Source organism: Hakea prostrata, chromosome 4 (genome assembly GCF_041222555.1).
Source record: "Hakea prostrata isolate BN-2017 chromosome 4, UWA_Hpros_2, whole genome shotgun sequence".
Taxonomy (NCBI): Eukaryota; Viridiplantae; Streptophyta; class Magnoliopsida; order Proteales; family Proteaceae; genus Hakea; species Hakea prostrata.
In genome coordinates, this window is record NC_142603.1 from 42,847,890 (window position 1) to 42,873,395 (window position 25,506).

General features: G+C 37.1%; 1 protein-coding gene across 1 annotated transcript in view; it reads left to right on the forward strand.

Moving 5' to 3' along the window:
• The first annotated feature begins 6,679 nt into the window (after positions 1–6,679).
• LOC149018971 (putative acyl-activating enzyme 16, chloroplastic) overlaps positions 6,680–25,506 on the forward strand; it is a 95,071-nt gene continuing 76,244 nt past the window's right edge. The window contains 4 exon segments of the mRNA XM_089153071.1: positions 6,680–7,123; positions 14,180–14,371; positions 22,202–22,316; positions 22,560–22,647. Coding sequence (XP_089009197.1) covers positions 6,935–7,123; positions 14,180–14,371; positions 22,202–22,316; positions 22,560–22,647 — 584 coding nt within the window. The 5' untranslated portion in view covers positions 6,680–6,934.

Sequence of the window (25,506 nt, forward strand, 5' to 3'; positions counted from 1 at the left end):
TGCCATACCCTCACTAACCCTGCTGCAAGGTCAAAAACCTCAACCCAAGCCCTACCCTATCAAGTTCTGCCTAGCCCAGGCCTGCCTCAATTGATCTTGATTGGGTTAGGCTTGGCCAATTTGGCCCTGGTTGACCCTGATTAACCTTGTTTGCTCTAACTTATGACCTTGATTAACATTGTCTTAAATGATTAACGGAATGCATTTTTTCTAAAATTTCAAGTTTTTCTACTTTAAAATAAAAGGTAGCATCCAAATGTTTAGCAACTCAAACGATTGGAATCAAAACACTAATGTATGTCCAAAATACCTACCCCTAAAGGAAACTACATGTACCAATTATATTCAGAAAAAAGTTAAACACTTGCGGTTCATACATAGTTTAAAAATCTAATCATTTATATCAAAGATAGAAGTTCAAAACATCCTCAATAAGATGCATTAATCACCTCATTCACCAAAAATAATGAATTAAGCCAAGGTTAAAATAAGGTCAGTAGGGTGGGCTAAAGCCTCAACCCTAAAAAAAAGCCAGTCAAAACCTATTCGGGTTTAGGGTGTCCAGGGCTGGTTTGGGTCATGAAGGCCAAAGTTTCACCAGTGTTCCAAGCCATATTGTGTACAATCTATCCCATGCTTGCCTTAATTGACAATGAATGGGCTAGGTGGGTCAGGTCAGCCTTGTTCATTTTTATTTTTATTTCCTTTTTCTTTTTTATTTTTTTTTATCATCCCATGCATTTGAGGAGAAAAAAAGGGAGAGTAATCATGTTCTTTAGTTTCCAAGAGATTTTTTTTTTCCGCTAAAAAGGTTATTTGTATTAAGCATAGAAAAAAGAAAATTTTAAAACTTACCATTTGCAGATTATTGATCTCTGCCTTCTTCCTCACATCCCTGATACTGCAAAAGAATATCATCATAAAAAAATTTTGAAACAGAAAAACCCCTTCCCCATCAAAAGAACCTATAATCTAAGTTTGATTGTCCATTCAACGGTTTCCTTTCTCCACAAAGAGGGGATCAATTTTAAAATTTCTTCGAAAGCAATCTCCCTGCGCCTACTATTTTAGATCTCCCTTTTATCATCTAGATCCGCAGACACTAAGCACAACTTAGTCCTTCCCCCTCGCCACCATGTACCTTTTTTTCCTTTCCTGGCTAATATCATAATTTGTATTGGAACGTCTTGGCCTCACTGCAACACCCAATTGAACTGTTGGATCAACTCCTAAATCATGAGACACTTCACCAATAGCCAACTCATCCTCCACGTGGGCCCACTCAATGTTCTCTACACTTTGAGTTTAAAATTTGGGCCCCACCTTATCAATAAGAGCATTTGTTTGAATTCCAACTATTTCTTCCATGTTCTCTATACAAATTTGAAATTCATCCCCCACCTTATCAACAAGAGAATTTGTATTTTGAATCTGAAATTTTGGGGCCCCACCTAATCAAGAAGAGAATTTGTTTGAATTTAACTAAAATCCATGTTCTCTACACTTAATTTGAAATTTAGGCCTCAACTTATCAACAAGAGAATTTGATTGAATTTGAACAAAATCTCCATCGTTTCTAGAGTTAGATAAATACATAAAACTCTTTGAATTTGAAATGGGTGTTCTTCCTCCACCAAACTTTAATTTTGAATTGTATTTGGAATTTGAGCCATTTCAGAGTGTGCATCTAACTCAAATTCCACCTAAAGCTGCACCTAGATGTTGGGACTTTTGTCATCCCTAACCCACATCGTCGTATTTTCTTTGGGACTTGCCAGAATTTCAAAGTTTGGAATCACAGGGATGTTCAATCTATCTCTACACTATTGCGCCGAACGGCCCTCATGATTACACATTGAACATTTTGTGATGTCATCTTTATAGATCATTTTTCAAAAAAAATAAAACTGAACACATGGGATATACTTGGTTCAGTCTTTCAATTTGCACTTCATTCACATGCATATCACTTTCTTCCAACTCTAACAAAATTCTTGCAATGACCAACAGAACCCGCACGCGTTCACCGATCAAGTGACACAGGGTGTCTCACAGTCTTTGCAACTAGAAGTAGAACTTTTTCATGCCAATATTCTATAGGCAGGTTTCAAAAATGCACCCACGCCAGCTTAGTTTGTTGATTGAGCGGCATAGATACTGAAATCTGGACACCCTCTTTGAAAGCAGATAAACTAATTTCTCAACTTCCACCATCCACATTGCTAGACCTCCATCATGTCTTCCTCACATCTAAACTAAAAATTATGAACCCTTTTTCCAAAGAATGCAAAACCACCCCTTAACTTAATTTCTAGGATTTTCTTGCAAGATCCAACAACTCATCCATGGAAGTATGTCAAAAATTGGCTCTACCAATTAGTGAAAAACAAAACTTGTGAAATCCCCCACAATCATAACCCGGAAATCCATATTGTAGGTCCGAAAACCCAGAGTGCAGGTAGAAAGCAATTGTGGGTCATCCACATTGAGACTATGGGATTGGAGTTTTAACCAATGGAAAAAAAAAGATGGAGATGATGCTGAGTTGGGAGTTCTGTCAGAGTTTGGAAGGCTAACTCGGACATTGACAAACTTGGTATATGGATCAAGTATACTATGATGGCACATGTAGAAGGTCCTGAAAAATCAAGTAAAACCCTTCTATAGTATAGAATAGGAACTAAAGCAGAACTTGAGCTTTTTAAGGCCTTTGTTTTACTCCTGAAACAAAAGTTCCAGGGGTTGGTTGATTGCCCTGGTCGCCCCAGGCGACCGGCCTTGTTTAGTGAAAAAAGGCAATTTTGAAATTTTGATTTTTGAAGCTCTATTTAATGTGTTTTAATTCTAAAAGGTTTCATTATGATCTAAAGCTGTCAAAAAATGTCAAAACTCGTTAGAGAACACTCCTCAAAGGTGAAAGATAGTACGGAGAGCATCCGACAAGGTTTCCAAACAGCGATTTGCTTTCTTAAAGGGTTAGTATTCATCTTCTTCGTTCTAGTTCTCTTTTATGATTAATTCCTCCTACTACCAAGACCTAGTTGAAGGCTTCTAGTTACTGTATCAACCTATTTCTTCTACCCTCTTCACTCCATAGTGAATCCCCATTCACTCTGGCTTATCTGTGAATCTTTCGGATCAATTTCAGAGAAGATCTAATATAGGATTCTTTAGGTTTTCATTATTTTTGCTTTGTTTGATGTCTAAACTATGGTATATCATGTTCTAGTATTATTCCAAAATTTATAGGTATTTTCGGAATGGTTTATAACCCAATCGAGAAGCCTTCTGACGATTTGAGTCAAATCTATCCGTACTCAGAGGCTAGTTGATTGCTCTGGTTTCCTCAGGCAACCACACTGATCAACCACACCCTGCAATGTTAGTATATTTTAAAAATATTTTCTTTTTCTCTTTTCAATGTTAGACCTCTAGGGTTATTTCTAACTTTGAGCCAACATGTTAATTGGACTATTTTGGGAAGCATGAACTTACTCTTTGACTTAACTTAAAAGTTTGCAAATCAATAGCAAGGTGAGAACATTAACTTGCACATAACCATTGTTACTTTCTTAGTTGATATGAAACTTGTATATTATTATACATGTTAATGTTTTAGGATTTAAAATGATGTTTATGATTATGAAATTACAGAATATAAGTCATTTGTTATTGACATTGATGCATGGATCAACATGTGACATTTTGGATTTAAATTGATTTATGAATTGGGAATACGATTGAACCTTTTACTCCTTTGTGGAAAGTGAATGTATGTTGTGATTGTAGATTGGGGGATACTTATTTGGGTGTTTCTAGCTTGGGACATTAGCGAAAGTGGTATGGGACACAATCGTCTAATGCTGCCAGCACTTTTCACGATTATTGCTTGCCATGACTAAGAAGTTTAGAAGAGTTTGGTTAGGTACCCCTTAATATCATCACCTTATCAGCGGGGTGTTGATGCCGAGTGACCCGTGGTAGCGGTATTTGGTTGGTGGGCGTTGAAGACTGTGAGAAGCATTAGGAGAGACAACATTTCCATGGGGGCCATTCATTGGTAGGGTTGCATATAATAGGCTTGGGTTCATGGGTGCCCAAGAAGATGAGAAGCGTGAGGGGACACAAGAGCTTCCAGCCCATTATATGTGAATGACTAATAGGGTTAAGGGAATGCATAGTCCGAGAAGGAAACATTGACTCTATATAGAGAAGGATACTAAACCAAGAAGGCAAGAAGCATGAGGGGAGGTATCTGGACCTAATATGATGTGACTAAGTAGATGCCTTGCATTAGGTTAGGCTCATCATTGACATGCACCAGTACTCATGCCAATGGTGTGGTGAGAGAGTGGAGACCTAAACCCCAGCCATGGTGATAGTCCAATAAGGATGCCTTTACTCCTTACCCGGGATCTCAAGACTGCTAACCAACCCGTGAGAGATCAAAGTGACGAGACTTATCCCGAAGAGGCTGGTGTTCTACCTTAATGCATGTCTATTATTAGAGACTAGCATAATACAATTGCATTGTTGCATTCCACCTCATGTCATGTTGCACTATGTGATGTATTGATTTGGACTGTGACATTGGTTATTTGTTTGTACCTTACTCGCTAAGTTCTTTTAAGGTCACCCTTCGGGGAAATTGTTGTCTTAGAGTTTGTTGCAGATCCAGACATCATAGAATTCAAGAACACGAGACACCAACGACCAATCTGTACGGTGCACAAGATTTTGGGGACTATGACTTTCACAGTGAAAAATGTTCATGTCTCGATTGCGTGTACCAGACTTGGTTCGACTCATGAGTTGATTTATACTGCTCATGATACAGAGATTTTTGAGTTTCAAAACACTTAAGGACTCGTACCTAATGTAACATTTATGAAATTTTGACTTTTATTTATTCCTTTTGGTTGTTTACTTTAGTTTTGTCATCACTTCCGCACTCTAAATTGGTTTTGAGATCCTTCTGAGATCCTTGTTACTCGACTTTTTTCTTTATTAATATTTATTGCATTGATATTCTTGCGTATGATTGGACTATTGTGTGGAATGGTTGGTGATTGTTTGAGACCTGATCTATGGGGTTGTGGATTATTCCTCCGGGTATTCGAGTGAATGGCTACCGGCTGGGTAGATGTGACAAAACTAATTACGTTGCGCTTCATACTCTTGCTGAGGAATCAAAATTCTTCGATGAGAACCAACTTGTATGGGAGAGGGAGGAGAGTCAATTTTAAGCATGCATCTTAGAGTTTCTGACAACACCAACATAAGATTTCTTCCCCTCCCTGTCATCAACTCCTCCATTTCTAGCCTCCTTAGGTGGTTTCAAGGGCAAAAATTGATTCCCTTGGAACTCCCACGTCCCCCAAAGCTTCTCTCTCCTCACTCTTTTTCCGAAGTCCTCATTTCCAAGATTAAGATAATTCATTAATCCCTAGAAAAAAAAGATAATTCCATCATAATTTAAAAATAAAAGGAAAGCCGGGAGGAAGATTAGAAGCATAACTACAGCCCAACCTAGATGTTGTTTACCCTTGCATTTGAGTTAAATTTTAAAGATTTAGATGGTTTCATGTACAAAATAAATAAATAAATGTGTATGAGAATGTAATCACTGCTGTAAGATTTGTGGGAGGTCGTGTCTTTGAGTTTCTAATGCACAATACGGTTGCATTAGTAATTTACTTTCTGCCTTTTTCTATTTATGTTTATCATGGACAATCTAAGAAAAGCATTCAAGATGAGGTCTCTTGGTGGATGCTCTTTCCTAATGACATTGTATCCCTTGAAGAAATCAGAAAGGATGAACGCTAACTTTAGAGCATTAGAAACCATTATTAAAAATTGGAGGTTTGAATATTAGTAGAATGAAGAAAAGTGTAAGGTTACCTTGGATCCTAAGACAAGAGAAATGGAGGTTCAAGACCTCCTTGGTCTTACTGTCTCTATATAAAAGGTTACTACCACTGTATTATAAAAGCACATCGATACGTAAAGAGTTCAAATGTATATGTGTTAGCCAAAAAAAAGAAAGAAGAATTTGACTTTGTTTATAATTCCTATTTATTTAAGGGGAAAATTTTCTACCCCTATTTCTTTCATTCATGTTACATGCCCTTGCTGAGGGGTTGGACAAGGTTCTAATAGAATCTTATTGTAAAGGGCTTCAACATGTGGTCATGGGACAGGCAAAATCTCCTTTAGATTTAAGCATGTTGTATCGGATATTAAGTACCTTGTCCCCTTCTTTGAAGAATGTATCTTTTCTTTTATTCCTAGGGAGGTCAACCATGTGGTTGATGTCTATTTTTCTCCCTGATTGGTGGAGCTTTGTATCCTTCGCCTCATCAATGAAATTTTCATTTACCATAAAAAGAAACTTATATCCTCTCTATGACTCTATGTCTTTCCAATTTTTTTAAAATTTTTTTGTTTACTTTTTATTGGAATATCCAAACAACTAACAAAACACATACAATGACAGCTTTACCCCTGAAAATTTTACCTCTCTTATTGCCATAGGAGCTGAAGGCTTAAAGTAGCGTTCATTCTCTTAAGTCCTAAATAGTAAATACCCCTAAATATCTTTGTTTTTTTCGCGCCATTTGACTAGTCATAGTTGATGAAATCCGCGGCAGCTGACCATAACCCGTCAGCATTTTCCTCTCCCCAAAATGGGAATTCCAATGGAGGGAAAACTCTGTACTTGGACAACGCCTTACGTCCTACGTTACCCGTCTCTGTCAAGTTTCTCGATTTTTTTCACTCTTCCTCTGTTTTTTTTTTTCACTCTTCCTCTGTTTCTTATACATATTTGGAAGTCGTCTTCCGCTCTCTAAAATCTCCAGTATTTACTCGGCTTGAGTTCTCAATCCTGTGTTCTCAGCTCAACCTTTTCTCTTCTTTTTCCTCTGTTAATCGAATGGCGAGCGTATGTCTTCATTCGAATCTCATTTCGAGTTCTCTCGACCATGGACCTAGACCGGTATTAGGATTTCTTCTACCCAGTCGTAGCTTCCACGGTGTGAAATTCTGCTACAGAAGATGCAGTAAAGGCCGTTTGTTTCGTTCGGCTCGTAGACCTACCATAAATTGCGAATTAAGAACATGTGTAAGTGTCCAGTAATCACTAATATGCTTTTTGGTTATTCTGATTTTGGATAGGGTTATCACTGTATCTGAACCAATTTGATTACCAATTCGTTTGTTCTCTTAACTTGTTTGTTCATCTTTCCATTAGTTGTGTATCGTGGAATGCGTTGGTGAGGAGGGTTAGAGTTTAGATTGGAGTTTGTACATGCGCAGGAAGTTCATAAAATAAAACTGCAAATTGAATACAATCCACATTAGCTTCTGCAAGAAAATTTGAACTGGTTAATAAAATCACGTTAGAACAATAAGAATAAACTTTTCGGGTAATTGTTATAGAAATGTACTGTGACAGATTTGCAGAGCTGGGACTAAATGTTGACTACCAAATAAGTCAAAGACAAAGTGACTCAAGTGTATTACTGAAATTGAAGACTGAAACTAATTTCACTCGGTACAATTTTATGAGACCAAAATCTGACCTGAACCACGGATGCATGCACCGGATGAGAAGATGTAAAGGGTGGGTTGGCTGTTTGTTTCAACTAAAAAAGCCTCCCCATTTGGTTTTTCCTAATGCTATGGAGACAAATCTGACCTGAAACACATGTAGGCACCAGATGTGGTAGGCGGTAGGCACCCATTTGGATCCACCAGTAGATGGGATGAATAAGCTGACAGAGAAAAAAGGGAGGTGTGGCGGGTTGGTGGCTGTTTCGGTCGACTAATCCAGACATGGACTTGTCAACGGGCAGCCACCATCCCCCTTCTAGTGATTAAGTGTGTTGCAAACCTTCTGTAATATAGATAAGTTCTTATTTTTTTGGGGGGGGGGGGGTGGGGGTGGGGGTGGGCAATGGTTTGAGACCTTGTCTATAGCACAAAAACTTCCAAAGAATTTCAACAGACAAGAATACCGCAGATAGCATCAGAAACCTGAAAATAAGCAAAACTAAAGCAATTATGCAGCTAAGTCATGCCACTAGTCATTCTCTTATTAGACTGTCTCCTCCAGTAGTGGTTGTAATCATTTTCCACTAGCAGTTATACTTGTATACTAGGTCTCTTTGAGACATACGGAGTTATGCCCATTCAGAAGATAACAAAGCCAGAAACAGAGAATGACAAAGGGAGAGCAAAAGTTGAGATTGTCTTGTCTTTTGAATTTGTTGGAGTGAGGCTGAACCTTTTCTCCATTTACAGAAGATGAATAGACACTGGAAAAGGTTGTGTCCAATAAACTTGCTCAAAAACTAACTAGTTTTCATAAGACACAGGACATCTAGATATGCTTTCCAAAAGTTACCCCTATTGGTCAATTAGGTGCCTACTTGGAGATACTGATACATTACCCTTCAATATACAAATCAAAATGCTGAAGGTAAAAGTTGGTGAAGAGCATCTAGTCATTGTGGTGTTGTTATTCAGTTTGCCCCTTAACAATAAAATACAATATACCCGTAGCACTATTAAAAGAGTCTCATCCAACCATCAGAAGTCGTGGGTTAGGAAAACTGGATCCCATTTGAATTATATGGGTGGATTACTGCAAGGAATTCGTCAAGGAGAAAAGATTATCATAGGAGGTGATTTAAATGGACATATTGGAAAAGATCAAAGAGGATATGAGAGTGTTCATGGAGGTTATGGTTTTGGAGAAAGGAATGACGAGGGGATTTCAATTTTGGATTTTGCTACTGCTTTTGATTTATCTATTATAAATACTTACTTCAAAAAGAGAGATGAGCATTTAATTACTTTCAAAAGTGGACAGCATAGAAGCCAAATAGATTTCTTCCTAACTAGAAGGACTGATAGATTGTTGTGCAAGGATTGCAAGGTGATACCGGGGGAAAGCTTAACTGCACAACATAGACTTGTGGTCTTGGATATGTGCTTAGTCCCAAGAACACATAAAAGGTCCAAGGTAAACTATCCCAGAATAAGATGGTGGAATTTGAAAGGAGAGTACTCTAAATCCTTCGCTAATGAAGTAGTCAAACAAGGAAAATGGGATTTTAAAGGGGATACCAATGCAATGTGGAATGAGATGGTTATGTGTATTAAGAAAGTGGCTAAAGATGTTCTAGGTGAATCAAAAGGAAAGATCCATTCTTATAGAGAGACGTGGTGGTGGGATAGTGAGGTTCAAGCTGCCATTAGGAATAAAAAAGCTAGTTTTAAGACATGGCAAAGAACTAAGGATGTTGAGGATCTTCAAAGGTATAGGTTAGATAGAAATGAAGCTAAGAAAATTGCGGGAAAAGCAAGGGAAAGGAAGTATGAAGAGTTATACAATAAGTTGGGCACAAAGGAAGGGGAAAAATCTATTTATAAGATAGCTAAGATGAGGGATAGGAAGAGTAGAGATCTTGACCATGTTAGATGTATTAAAAATGGAGACGGTAAAATATTAGTTTGTGAGGAGGATATTAAGAAAAGATGGGAAACCTATTTCTCTAGTTTACTAAATGAGCATTCTTCAAGCACTTATGTTTCGGACGATTACACTTTTCACCAAGGCACTGGTGTCCGAACTTATATACGTAGAATTTCGATGTCCGAAGTAAAAGAAGCTTTAAGGAGGATGAAACTCGGCAAGACACAAGGTCCTGATGAAATCCCAATTGAAGTATGGAAGAGCTTAGGAACCCATGGACTAGTTTGGTTGACTAAGTTGTTTAATAAGATTATGAGCACAGGGAAAATGCCAGATGATTGGAGGAGAAGTGTTGTGGTTCCAATTTACAAAAATAAAGGAGATATTCAAAGTTGTAATAACTATAGAGGCATTAAATTGATGAGCCATACGATGAAATTATGGGAGAGAATAATTGAAACCCGGTTGAGACACTTAACTACAGTTACGGAGAACCAATTTGGGTTTATGCCGGGAAGATCTACAACGGAGGCTATTTACTTAATTAGGAGACTTATGGAAAGGTATAGAGAATGTAGGAAAGACCTTCATATGGTATTTATTGACCTAGAAAAAGCTTATGATAGAGTCCCTAGAGCGTTAATTTGGCAAGTACTAGAGAAAAGAAGTGTTGCAAGTAAATATGTAGATATAGTTAAGGATATGTATGATGGTTCGGTGACTAGTGTTAGAACAGTGGGGGGACAAAGTAATGAATTCCCGATAACAGTTGGGCTACATCAAGGGTCAACTTTAAGCCCATATCTATTTGCACTTGGTAATGGATGAATTAACCAAAGACATTCAAGATGAGGTCCCCTGGTGTATGCTTTTTGCGGATGATATTGTGTTGATTGATGAGACCCAAGTGGGGATTAATACCAAATTAGAATCATGGAGAGTAGCTTTGGAATCAAAAGGCTTTAAACTTAGTAGATCGAAGACGGAATATCTAGTTTGTAACTTTAGTCATGATCGGGCAGATGATGAAGTGGTGATACTTGACGATAAAGAGATTCCTCAGAGTGATTGTTTTAGGTACCTAGGTTCAATCATAAGTAAAAGAGGTGATTTAGAAGATGAGGTTTCCCAAAGAATTAAAATAGGGTGGATGAAGTGGAGAGGTGCATCCGGGGTCTTATGTGATCGGCATATTCCATTAAAGCTTAAAGGAAAATTTTATAGGACCGTTGTCCGACCAGCTATGATGTACGGTGCAGAGTGTTGGGCTGTTAAAAAGAATCATATAGATAAACTCAGTGTAGCAGAAATGAGGATGCTAAGATGGATGAGTGGCAAAACTAGGATGGATAAGATAAGAAACGATCATATTAGAGTTGGTCTGGGAGTTGCTCCCATAAGTGATAAGCTTAGAGAAAGTCGTTTGAGGTGGCACGGCCACGTTCAACGGAGACCTATAAATGCTCCTGTTCGGAGAAGTGATATAATCCATATTGAAGGAACTAGAAGAGCTAGGGGTAGACCTAAGATAACCTTAGGAGAAGTGGTGAGAAAGGATATGTATAGCTTAGGCCTTGTATCTAGCATGGCCTTGAACAGAACCGATTGGAGGGCAAGAATCCATGTAGCCGACCCCATTTAGTTGGGAAAAGGCTTATTGTTGTTGTTGTTGTTGTAAAAGCTCCTTGAAAAACTCCAAAAATTATTCACATGGTTTAAATATCAAAAGAAAAAAAAATTACATAACCGATCAAGCACATTAGAATTAGAAGGGCACGTCAGACATCTTTTGGACTTGAACCTACTATAGCTCTGATAATCCACACTACAGAATGCAGATGGAGTTTTACTTTCTGAACCTCTTTTGTTGGTGTAACTGATTGACTGACTGCTCACATCTTACCATTTGTCCTCACTGTCCATTTTATTGGTAAAATCTTGGGTTCATTTCCATTTGAAAATTATAGATGTTTAGAAAATTTATGGTTTTAAGAATTTGAGTCAACCTCACCTCTATCCACTTAGGTCAGCTATGTAGTAAGCACTACAATCGGCATACTTTGATACTGTATGAGCATCTCTAGTCAAGAATTCTAAGTTCCATCCTCTTTTCATTATGGTGTGTACCGCCTCCCACTAACTAGAATGGATCAGACTTTGTAATGTGTGACCTGAAATTTTGTACTCAGTTTTGAAGATTGACTCATGCCAACATATTTTGGTGGGCAACCCCGAATGACCCGTTTTTTGCAAAATCTGTGATGGAAGTAGAGGGCTTGAGCAAGTACCCGATTGGAACTGTTATATGTACCTCAGGCAGACAGCTGTTGATGGCAGAGATTTGCAGCAGCAGGTGGCAGCGTTCGGTGCCCTGCTTTGAGAATGATATTGATGTCCTGATTGCAGAGAGCATGAGGAGCAAGGGGAGTGATGGTGTCAATTTTTTTGGTTCTTTAACCTATTTTTGGAACATAAGCTAATTCAATTTTGTATATGTGGTTTTTATTTATTGTTTTTCTAGATTGTCGGTTTGTTCCAAAAGAGCACAAAAATGATCTTGTGATAGTGATAGCAAACATGTTTCTGTTCAATAGAAAGCTGGAGTGTGACCAATGCACCCTTAGGTTCCTATAGATGAGCACATTTTGAATATCCCCAATTAATGTGAAATATGCTGATGGACTAAACTGTTATCTCCAGAGAATTTCGACACTATAGTCATCTGGATTCATTATGATAGGACTTCCAATTTGTATGCAACAGTGCTTTGTTCCTATAGAGGTGGATACTTCCTTTTGTTTTTTGGTCACGTAAATGGTTTGTTGCCCTGCTTCTATGTTTGAGATGCTTTCCTCTTGAGTGCTTACTATTCTGACAATAGTACAATTTGATAACCAAGAATGGGGTTGGGGCCTTCATTTAGTGTTTCCTAAGCATCTTATCATGCGAATAGAAGTCTTGTTAACTGTACTGGAAGGACTGTAGCACTTATGTGGGTAACTCCAAAATACAAACCATTACCTTTTCCATTTGGATAAGCTTTTTGCTGGAAAGTTACAACCAATTTAAGGGTCGAATCTTGGTTGCAGTAGGAATTTGATAACTAAGCAAGCATCTTATGGGAATAGAGGGCTTTGACCGTACTCAGAGGTCTGTGGCACTTACTTGGCTAACTGCAAAAAATACAAACCGTTATCTTTTCTGTTTGAATAAGCTGTTTGCCAGAAAGTTACACTGATGTATCAAAATGTTCTTGGTTGCAGCAATAATTCTATAAATATTGACCCATTCGTATGAGGAAAGTAGTGTACAGCTCGTCGATTTATTTGTTGAGCATTATAGATTTAGCTAATAAGAGGTGTTATCAACCTAGTGGCAGATGTTAAATGACCAAAGTGTTCTAATAAGTTTTTGATAAAATATCTCCCTTCTCCAAGGTGTGTTTCTGTGGGGATGTTTCAGTTGGGCAGTGTTAACAAAGATGATCGTAGGAAAGGAAACTCTGATAATATGACAAGGAGAGGCCTTTCTCATGGGTCTTGTGGTCCCTACAGTCCCTAGAAATGGGTGAACCATCCAGCCAAACTTAGATGGGTGGCCAACGTGCAAAAATTTGCCCGTATGAATATTAGATTTTTTGGGCTTTGAAACTAAGGCACAAGTGCTTTAACTTGTGGATGGTGGCACTGCATGTTTCTGTTATTATGGTTCATTTTTCAGTTGTGTATTCACTTCTCAGATGGTCATGTTAGGCATTTTCATAATATCCCAGTATATCGTAAAAGCATTTTATATTGATACACAAACCTTCTAGTAGCTTGTTACAGAGTGGTTTGGGGGTCAAAATTGTTTAGTCTGTTTAAGTCTTAGTAATTAAAAACTATTATTATTGGTGTGTAGGAGTTATAATTGGTTAGGTTAACTTCCTACGTTAATGGGATATGTGGGCTGTAGAGTTGGTTTTATTTACTATTCCTACTAGGGGAGAAAACTAGGGAATGTGGCTGTTGGAAATTAAAATTATTCTATTGAGTGAAAGTTAGTTTCTTCTTGAGCCAATGCCAGCCTTTGTCTGTAAAGCAGAAATACTTATTTTCTCTGAAATTTCTTCTCTCTCCACCTATAATCTCTCTTCCTATTATTTCTAAATTCTTTTCATTTTAAGTTGGGATTTGCACATAACATGGCCCCTCAATGTTGTTTGTGGCCATAAAATACAAGCAGAATAGAACTCAGAGGGAAAACAATATTGGGGAATGAACACTATTCATTTCTATATTATTTATGCATTTTCTATCATTGCAGAGCAAGATTCTTTGGTATGACAAATCTCGTCTAGATGCAAAAGAGACTAGCACCTAATTCATCTACCTGGTCCACTGTACAGTATTCATATCTATATCATTTATGCATATTCTATCATTACAGAATGGATTCATTGGTATGACAAGTCTTGTCTAGACGCAAAGGACCACCACCTAATTCATATACCTTGTCCCCTTCACAGTAGTAATAACTTAATGAAAAAGTAAGAGAAATGTTCTGTTGCCAAAATTTCACTTTTCCCCCCTACTGAATTTTTAAATTTGTTAACCTAGTGTGTGATATAGCCCAGAATTTGGGGGAGAAACAATGATGAGCAGTGATTTGTGAGTCATGACTAACGCAACATTTGTTTGATTGATTCTATACGTGCAGTCAGAGGAGCTGCAAGTCAGAAGGTGCTCCCCTCTTTTAGAGAGCGTATTGCTTGCAAGTGATAATATCTCAGTCTCTGGAGAATGGAATGCAGTCCCAGACATTTGGAAGACATCAGCAGAAAGATATGGTGATAGGATAGCAGTAGTGGATCCATATCATGATCCACCTTCAAAGTTAACTTACAAGCAGGCAAGTGTATTTTACAGTTTCCTAGGTTGGAGAACTGTCAGAAAGTGCAGATAGAAATAAATCACATTCCTTTTTATTTCATGTCACCAGTACTTTTTCTGAATGTAAAAATATACTTAAGATTTTACCTCCTGTAATTGTCTCCTTTTTCTGTCTCGACAAATGAAAATTGATAAAAAATGTCCTTTTCAAACAGAGATATTGGATATATTTAGCTTTTGAAATCATGTAGATATGATGTCTGAAAGGTATTAACAAGCCATGATTGATATGTCTGTATTTATGTATTGAACTTTTGAGTGAGAGTTTGTCAACTGTTATGCATAAATGATTTATTTTATTATTTGATTAAAGAAAAGGAAGGGTATACTGAACTTACCATACCACTACAATTTGTGTTCCCTGGTTGTCTTGTTCTGAGTTGAAGTTTCTATTTTTTTTCGAACTTTCTCATTACTTTCTCGTTTATTTAAGTTGTTTTTCCCCTTCCTCCTGAGAAGGAATTTCAGTTTTTAAACTTATTTTTAAATACAGAACAAATAAATAGTTTGAAATGTTCTATTTACCTTCCATGTTTGTTGCTATTGTATACTTTGCCTTTATTATGTAGAGAATATTAAATTTATCTATCCGAGGTTCCTTTTCATGACTTCTAGTGGCTTTGTTTATTTATAGTTGTGTAGGTGTTTCTCTAGCACCTCCTTGGCATCCTTCCTCCCTTTCTGGATGATGCACTGGTCACTGGTATTCTTGATGACTATGGCTTAATGAGATGAATAAATAACATTATCCTAAACTGCTGATTTACTTTTATGGATTTTGGCATGACTGGTAGAATTAAAAAGGAAATAAGAAAACTGAGAACTTGTGTTACATCTACATTGCTGTCATTATATATTTCCTGGGTGTCGACTTTTGCAAAATCTGATGGATACTTTTTTTTTAACAGAACACCAACTTAAAATAATAAAATAAGTAGCGTTGAGATTAACTGATTTTCTTTCTGACTCATTATCTGCAGCATCTGTTTTGGTGGCTAGTGTTGGAATTGGTGATTCCATGGTGCAATGAATTTGGATTGGGCTTAGACCTTTGCATTTAATTTTGAGATCAGTGTCTCAAAAATGGAAAAACAAATTGCAGTTGAACTGAACTCCTTCAACACAAATCAGATTAAACAATCTTGAATTTGTTGGAAGGCTGGTTTTATGCCCTGTCTAATAAACAGTTCTGATGAAAATAAAAAGTCGTTTGAGCAGTTAACCTCTTTGGGATGAACAGATTTAAATAGTATACTGCTATATAAAGGTAGTTTGTAAATTTGATCTTTTGACGAATATCTTTCATTGAAATGATTCTTTAATATTTGTTTAGCATATAAGTAGGATAATGAAATTCTTATGTCATTTTTGGCAAATAAAATTGTTAGATTAATAAAAGAACACTAAGGTGCCTTGTCGTCATGGAGACACCTTGTGGCCTATAACCAAGACATATAGGAAGGCCCTTAAACGCCTTGGTTGCCTTAGTACCATGACAACAATGGTTCTTTTATAATTTCCAACCTTGTTAAGGTTGTGATGAATCTCATCATTCAGTTTTGTTGATGAATGACAGTCTTGTTGGTGAAGTTAACTTAACTTACAACCTGTAAATAGAAAGAAGTTACAGAGGTAGAGGAAGAAGAAGAAGAAGAGAAAAAGTTGCTAACAGCCAAGGATGCCTTACATTATCTTGTGAGGCTCTCCAACAGTTAGCCTTATTATTTATAGAGGACCAGCAGGTATTTCACTCAGAATAGGAAACAAAAAATAAAATAAAATATGCTGGAAAAAACTCCAAAACCCAGTTCCTCGTGCTAACTCGAGGCCCTTTTCCTTCTCCCCTATTTACTCTTAAGACTACATTCTAATACTCTCTGTTAAGCTGGAGGACAGGTGTTAAACATGCCCAACTTTTTACAAATATAGTAAATTCTTGCAGCCCCTTAAGGCTTTGTGAACAAATTAGCAGATTGCTCTCTAGTACGGACTTGTCTTGGAGAAATTAATCCTTGTTGTAGCTTCTCATGGATGAAGTGGCAGTCAACCTCAGTATGCTTTGTGCAATCATGAAATGCAGAACTTGTTGCTATTGGAATAGCAGCCTAATTATCACATCTATTTATAAATCATTGCCAAAGACGAACTCTTTCAACATCTATGCTTGATCTAACCACAATTGTCTGCTTTTTACTCTTCCAGAATACAAGGTTACTGCTAATTAAAGTACAGTAGCCTGTGGTTGATCTCCTATCAATAGGTGATCCAACTCAATGTGTATCCGGAAAACCTTCAACTTTCCTATAATAATGATCTTTGTAAAGTAATCCATGCTAGTAACCTTCTTTAGATGCCTCAATATTTGTAAAACAACATCTCGATAAGATGTCCGAGGAGCAGAAAGAAATTGATTCAACGCACTGACAGGGAAAGTAATATCAGGTCAAGTCACAATGAAATTGTTTAATTTACCAGCAAGCCTTCAGCACTTCTTTGGATCATCAAAAGCAACTCCATCTTCTGACATTAGCTTATCATTCAGATTGGTGGGAGTATTTGAAGGTTTAGAACCAAGCAATTCAGTTTTAGACAACAAATAAATCACATACTTACGGTGTGACAAGAAATCCCGAGCTTCAATAGAGTAACTTCTACACCCAGAAAGTACTTAAGTCTTCCAAAGTCGTCAGTCTAAAATAATTGTTGCAAATATAACTTCAACTTGTCAATGCCAATAGAGTCATCCTCGGTAAAAACAATATCATCAATATAAACAATGAGGAATAAATTTCCAGCACTAAAATGGAGAAGAAACACCGAATGGTCAGTGTCACAACGAGTTGGCCAAAATTTAATCACAATAAAAGTAAAGCGACAAAACCATGCTTAAGGCAATTGCTTCATCCCGTATGATGACTCCTTAAGTTTACAAACCATACCACTCTCCCCCTAAGCAACAACCCTGGATGTTGCTCTATATAAGTTTTCTCATGGAGATTATCATTGAGAAAAGCATTCTTTACATCAAGTTGATATAGGGGCCAATGAAAAAACGGCAGCCAAAGAAATCTGGACCAAGATGGAAGTAAGTTTAGCAATAGGGGAAAAGTATCCAAAATCACATCATAAATCTAGGCTTACAACCAAGGAAAATTTTTTGGTCGAAACTTGTGATTTCTTACTGAAGTTTCAAACTTCAGTTTCAGGCCTTATATAAACTCAAAATGATTTGGATTCTTGCATACTACCTATTTCAAGTATAGTAAAAACTTTGGAACTACTAGTTTACCAAAAAAACCATTGAAAAGGCAACATTCAAGTATATAATATATATGAATATTACCAATTACAAGTCTATTCTATTCCATGTCTCCCTCTTCCCTAAACCCCATATAAATAATAATACTTGTCCTATGATGTTTGCCCCATATAGTTGTTGAAGTAGTCAGCAACTGCAGCTCTGTATGTAGCCTCATCCACATGCCTAAGATATCCTGATGGTGGGAAGTTGGGAATCTCTAGATAAGGAATTGACTCAACTGCATATGGAAAGGATGGTGGTGGCTGTGATATAGAGTGGAAGATCGGCTTAACAAATGAAGAAATGCATTGGTTGTGGGCAGGGGCAAGGACACCAGAAGCTCTATAATGACAATAAGGTTCCAGTGGCTGACTTTGATAGGTGACACCGTGATAGTGGGAGGGACATCATAAACTCCATGACCGTGAGGCTCCATTGTGGCTGACTTTGATTTTAATAGCCAGGAGGGACACCATAAGGTCCATAACCATAAGCTTCCTAAGTTGACCTAGTAGAACCAATATGCTTAACAACAATATTATATGAGGATTCTCTAGGCCTATGCCATCCGGATCCTTAGAGGTGGAGTCTCTAGAATCATCTATGCTCATCAATCTCATAGAGCCCACCAAACTCTCCGCATGAACCGGATGGTAGGACCCATATGATGGTGTCTCCTCCGTGTCATATCCATGCTGTCTCCCCTTCCCCTTCCTCAAATATGTCGAGAAAACTTTTTTGCCTCGAGATGTAGCTCTATTATGGTCTGAATCCTATGTCGTTTGGGTGAACTGACTCTCACCTTTGAATCTCAGTGGTCGTCCTCCCCCTCCCTGACTCTCACGTATTGCTGGTGCTAGTGTTGGTGGTGGTGGTTTGTCATTGGGATCAGTTGAATCCTGATCATGAGGTCCAACACCCTCCTCATCCCCTCCATCATCATCATCATCATCATCATTGTTGTTGTTGTCATCATCACCATCATCGTCATCATCGTTGTCATGGGGGGGCTGAGTCGCATCATCCTTGGTATCAGACTAGACAATCAAATCCTCACTCTGGGTGGATGCACTAGGGTGTGGCACAAAGGGATGGGTGGGCGCTGCATGTGTACTCCCTTCTTGGACCATAAAGTCCGCCACATCAGCCCCCATCTCCTTTGCAATCTGTCTACTGGGACGACCTCCAGTTAGGGCTCTCCACTGTCCCTGATCTAGTCAACTACTAGGTTATCATCATCATCCATCTCAAATATGTCGGCCAACTCGACATTGTTACTCTCTCTGTCCAGCCCCTGTCTAATATGATTGTCCTCAGTCCTATATTATAGTGTAGATAGAAAAGGTTCTCTAGACGCTTCACACCCAATCAGTTGTGCCTCTTTGAGTGGATGAGGTTGAAGGTGCTCCAATGTTGCTCACAACCAGTGGTAGAACATGCTTGGGAGAACACTTTGCATGTAATCGTACTCAAATAAGGTGAGTCATGGCTAAAATGCAACAAGCATTTAGCTACAACAAGCACATACTCCAATCAATACTTAAAATAAATAATTGAAAGATAGAATATAAGTAATTAAATATCTACTGAATTAACTTACCCCTAAGGGTGAATTCCCGTCCTGATATGGCCACAAAACTACCGAAACTCCCAATGGCATCCCTAAATACCTTCATCTAATATACAAAGAAAAAACAATAACTTGGTTAATACTTGATAACTTAGTATAAAACTATGAATTGTGAATATCAAATCAGAATCTCACCTCCATAAGGATGATTGTCTGTTTAGATGGATCTGGTTCCAACCTCTCCATTACAGTTTGGATGGCATCTACCAAATCTTGCCTCATCCCAAGCATGTCTTTGTAATAGTACTTGAGATATAGATAGCATGTTGAGTAAAAAAAAAGAAAAAAATAAAAAAAAAAGAGAATAGTCAATACTTAATAGTGTGATAAACTGATAATATGATGAAAATTAGATTGATTACTAAACTTAACGACTCATTAGCCTTATGTAGTGCATGTTGCAACATAGACGCCCATCTAACTTAAATGATGCCGATGATTTTCTTGTCGTGTGGGTAGACTTAAAGCAATTTGCTGCTTCATCCTATCTATTGCAGCTCGTATATGTGGTAGAGTTGGTCTTTTCTGCTGATCTACCATCCTCAATACATGCACCATAGGTTCAAGTATCTTCACCACTATCCTCACATTATTCCAGAAACTGTCATCGAGTATGGTCAATTGTGCTCTCCTTCCTCCTATAGATGAAGAATCCTCCTAGTTAAACCACTGTTCCGATGTAAATATGCTTTTAAGGTCAATCTTCCTACTCTCAAAGCTCTACAGTGCTATCCAATTGGTAACAAATCTAGTTATGCCTGGCCTCACTAAGTCACCCTGACACTTGTCCCTCATCATCTTTAGTGCATAGGTGTGGTTATAGATGAAGATGGTAACTTGTCAGACTTGCTCCACGGTCTTCTTCACAAGCTTGACCTTCCCTATGTCCTTTAGCATTAGGTCAATGCAATGAGCAGCACATAGAGTCAAAAAGAGTGTATATCTATTTATCAAGACATCAATATAAAAGTAACAGAATGTATATCAGTATATGTAATGTGATATTGTAATATGTATTCAAAAATGAAAATTAGTACTAGAAGTAGAAGCATGTTTGATATCTGGGGTTTTGCATCATTTTCAACCCAACTTTCTTATAGTTGGAGCCATTATTAGTCACAATTTAGATCACATTCTCCACTCCAACGTCCTTCACCACTTGCTTCAATAATTTTTACATGTATTTTGCATCCTTCTTCTCATGTGAACAGTAACCTAGGAGATATTGGTGGGCCCCAAGTCCAGCTTGCAAGGAGATACATCCAAATTTGGTGGGCCCCAATCTAGTTTGTAAGGAGATAAAATAGGAACTGTTTTTGTGGGAGTTTTAGAGATAATTTAGGATTTATTTATTTATTTATTTATTAGAATAATTATGTAATTAGATTTTCAATTCGGTAGGATATCTAGGATCAATTTTAGTTATTTTTAAATTCCTAAGAGTCCTAGTATGATTTTTGTTGGTTTTAAATTACCAAGGGTCCCACTGTAGTTGTTTCCCTATATAAAAGAATGCCTCTTTTATTATTTAAACACTTGTAGTCAGCTTATTGAGGATGGAATAGAAAAAATGAAGTAAAGCTTAAGCATTGTGCGTTTGCAGCCCACCCCCTCTCTCCTCTCCTCGTTTTCTTCTTATAAGTGTTCTTCTCCCTCTTCCCCTTCTTCAAAACTAATTCTTCTAAGATCTTCCCTTCTTTATCATTTTTTCTTCTCTATTATGTCTCCTATTATTTGGTATCAGAGCCCAAAACTGAGTAAATCTCTTCTTTATCTCGTAGACTCTTCAACCTTCTTGTCTCTCTTGCCTGCTTTTCATCTCCTCGAGATTTTTCTACTCTTCCTCCTTTTCCCTTCCCCTAATTTCTTTTCTTAATGATTTTGAACAATGCTGCAGCAACCCATCAAAGCCTATTTTTGTGGATGCAGATTGAGTAAGGCAGATTTTCTTTTAATGAAACTCAAGGAAGAGTTTTTTTTTTTTTTAGGAGAGGGAGAATTGAATTAGCACAAACAGCAGTTACTGTTCATGCTACAGTGATGCAAACAGTAACCTATAAGATAATTCTTCGTATTTGGTGGGCCCCAATCCAGCTTGCAAGGAGATAAAATAGGAACTATTTTTGTGGGAGTTTTAGAGATAATTTAGGACTTTGTTATATATTAATTGGAAGAATTATGTGATTAGATTTTCAATTCAGTAGGATATCTAGGAGTAGTTTTAGTTAGTTTTAATTTTTAAATTCCGAAGAGTCCTAGTATGATTTTGTTAATTTTGATTTACCAAGAGTCCTACTATAGTTGTTTTCGTATTTAAGAATGCCTTTTTTATTATTTAAATACTTGTAGTCAGCTTATTGAGGATGGAATAGAAAAAAATGAAGTAAAGCTTAAGCATTGTGCATTTGCACCCCCCCTCCTCTCCACTTCTTCTTCTTATGAGTGTTCTTCTCCCTCTTCTCCTTCTTCAAGATGAATTCTTCTAAGATTCCCCTTCTTCCCCCTATCTTCTTTCCTTCTTTCTTCTCTATTTTGTCCCCCATTGGTTTCGGTGGGTTTTCTGGCTGCCTTTCACCTAGTTTTCATTTTGCCTTTGGCATTTTGTGTCATTACGGTTGAAATTCCTGAAATTTCATGAAATTTATAACCACGCTTTGTACTAATTCTAGATTGATCTCCTCCATATGTTAAATAAAGCTGGCCTCTGTTTCATTAGACACAAGTCATGTTCACTAAACCCACAGTTTCTGACTTGATGTTAGTTTGCTTGGGTTGAATTGCATGAATGCTTGTGTAACAAATTGTTTAGCATTTCCAGTAGGTTGTTTTGAAATCCTTTTTGCTTGTGACACTTGCAGCTTGCGCAGCAGATTGTAGAATTCTCTGAAGGTCTTAGAATTGTTGGACTGAAACCAGATGAAAAGCTCGCCCTTTTTGCAGACAATTCATGCAGGTGGCTTGTAGCTGATCAAGGTACTCTGAAGCTATCTTAGTTGAATTCCCTTTCTTGTTTTTTCTTCCTTTTGGGTGGAAACATTTTATTGCTTGAACCTCGTCTGTCGTAAGTTTACTTTTCTTGGGACCAATTAGTGGGATAGTCTTTATGTTGATTTAGTTTAACTAATGTAGTTGGATTCAAATTAGGAATATTTTATTATTAGATCTTCATTCTTCAGTACTATATTCTCATATTTGAAAAAAATCATGTTGGCATAGGAATTATGGCCACAGGAGCAATTAATGTGGTAAGAGGAACCAGGTCATCTACTGAAGAATTATTGCAAATATACAATCACTCTGAAAGGTTAGGACAGATGGTTCCTTTTTTGTGTATATTCTGGTCATTTAATGAACCATATCTGTTGTTGTCTGTCTTTATGAATGGAAGATCCCTAAACTTAACTTGCATCTCAAGGTAACTAGACTGTTTGTAAACTATATCCTGCTGTATCTGTAATATATTTTGTTACGATATGTATCACAAGTATGAGGTTTTGTCCTAATACGATTAAACAGACTAGTTGCTGCTTCTTTTCTATGTTTCCTCCTCTAGGTTAGATTCTCTTTTTTCCTTACTAGATTAACTTCTTTTGTTACTCCCTTAGGTGACAAGGAGATAGTTTCCTTTTCTAATTTAACCTTTTATTGATTTTACTATGAAGAAGACGAGGGGAGAAGAGACTGCCCTTACATAAGCTAACATAATTAGCTGCTGTTGTCTTTGCAGTCTCATTCATTCTTCCCTTCCACTTTCTCTCTCTTATTTATTTTTCTCCCAGCATTTGTAGGTTCTGGTTACTGATCTTAGGTATTGCATATGGTCTCAGAGCATAATTAAGTACTATACGAGCATAACTAAGTACTTGTTTCCCTTATTCATTGGGATTCTAGCTCAAGGCATTTGTGAAGGATTATGGTGGAAAGGCCTTCTCCAGGAACTTGGGGCAGATCTAGAAGAACCTGTGTGATTGTTTTCTGATAGTAAATCAGCTATAAGTATGGCACATAACCCAATTCAGCGTGACAGGACCAAAACATGTAGAGATTGATATGCATTTTATCAAGGAGAAGGTCCGAGTTTGGGCTCATGGTGGGAGATCTTGCGAGATATCTCCCTAATTTGAGAGGGCAAGACAAGAGGAGACTTGAGTTGGGAGAGATGGGAGATCTCGCCAAATCTGGTCCAACCACTTGCTTTAGGGGTTTTTAAAACCCCTTATCTCGTGCGAGAGAGGCATATCTCGCCTCTCTCTCGCTGCAACTCTCATAAGTCGCCGGAAACTTGATTTTTGGCTGGAATTTTTTGAGGATTCAACTTCTAAACATCTTTAACACATCTACAACTTTAGATTATCATCATTCAAGCCTATTTCAACCAGATCTTCAACAAAGGTAAGATTTTCCCCCAAATTTGAAATTTTTTCAAATAGAATGTTCTACAATAGGTGTGTGAGTCTAGTATAAATATATATTAATCTACTAGCTTCGATCTACACTTTCATGGAAACAAATTTAATTTTCTGCTATTAATCTATTTTTTGAATTTTCATATTTAAAAAAATATAATATCTAAAAATTAAAATTAAAAAATATAAAAAATACTTATGATATGAATGTGATTCAGTTATGTTAAACTACATTGAGAGGGCTACAACCCCATATAGTCATATTTTGATTATCATGCTTGCTGTATTTATTCTTATTTTTTTATTTAAATAATTAAATAAAATAATTATAAAAAAATAATATTTTATTAAAAATTTATCCTCTTTTTTTTTATTATTTTTTTTAAATGATGCTCATATTATGTAGTTTATTTTAAAATACAAACTTGTCTGTTTGAACATTGTATATATGTTATCTTAGAACAAAGTGTGTGTTTTGTTGTTTTATAAATTGTTTTTACATGTTTTTATTTATCTAAAAATTATTCTAATGATTATTTGGGAAGATTCATGTATGTATTTCAGTATTGTAGACTTGTAGCTTAAATGGCAACTAGTGGAAGTGGCGGCACTGGTAATGGGACTCAGGACATTGCTTGGCAACATGGGGGGGGGGGATCCACTAACTGCCGACAAGAAAAAATCCCGATGCAAGTATTGCCTTAATGTTGTGAAACACAATGTTTGGTAGAATGGCTTATGGATCAATGATCTCAAGCCCTCTATTTATAATTAAGTGGAAAGTACATAATTACAAACTCTAATTTAACTCCTATACAAACTCTAATTGAACTCCTAGTAGAATCCAACACTAACCCCTCAAGTTGAGGCATAGATATTAGTCATGCCCAACTTGCCTACAATAGGAAGGAAATCTCTTTCTTTCAAATCCTTAGTGAAAACATCTACTACTTGGTCTCCAGATCTTACAAAAGGCATGTAGATAAGCCCTTGTTCCAACTTTCCTTTGACAAAAAACCTATTAATTTCAAGTGCTTAGTTCGATCTTGTTGTCACAATATAACATCATAGGGTTTGGAACTTGGACTCCAATATCTTGCAGCAAGCCTTTCAACCATAGTAGCTCACAAACTCCACGAACCATAGCTCTATATTCAGCTTTGGTACTAGATAAAGCTACCACATTCTGTTTCTTACTTCTCCAAATAACTAGATTACCTCCAACAAAGGTACAGTAACCTGAAATTGACTTCCTGTCTGGAGATCTAGCCCAGTCTGCATCAGTGTATGTTTCTACTTTTAGATTATCAGTGGGTGATAAAAGTATTCTTTTTTTAGGAGTTCCCTTCAAATACTATAGTATTCTGGTAACAACCTTCATATGAGCTAAATATGAATCATGACTGAATTGGCTCACTATCCCTACAGCATAAGCGATGTCTGGCTTGGTGTGGGACAAGTAATTAAGCTTCCCTACTAGCCTTTGGTATCTTCCTTTGTCCACTGGTTCTCCCTCTTTTTGTGTAAGTTTAGCTCCAGCTTCAATAGGGGTATCAACTGCTTTACACCCCAACATTCCCACTTCTGATACTAGATCTAGGACATACTTTCTTTGGGATAGGAATATACATTTCTTTGATTGAGCCACCTCAATGCCTAAAAAATACTGTAACTTCCCTAGATCTTTAATTTCAAACTCTCTGCCAAGAAAGTCCTTCAACTTTTGAATTTCTTCACCATCATTCCCTGTGATGACA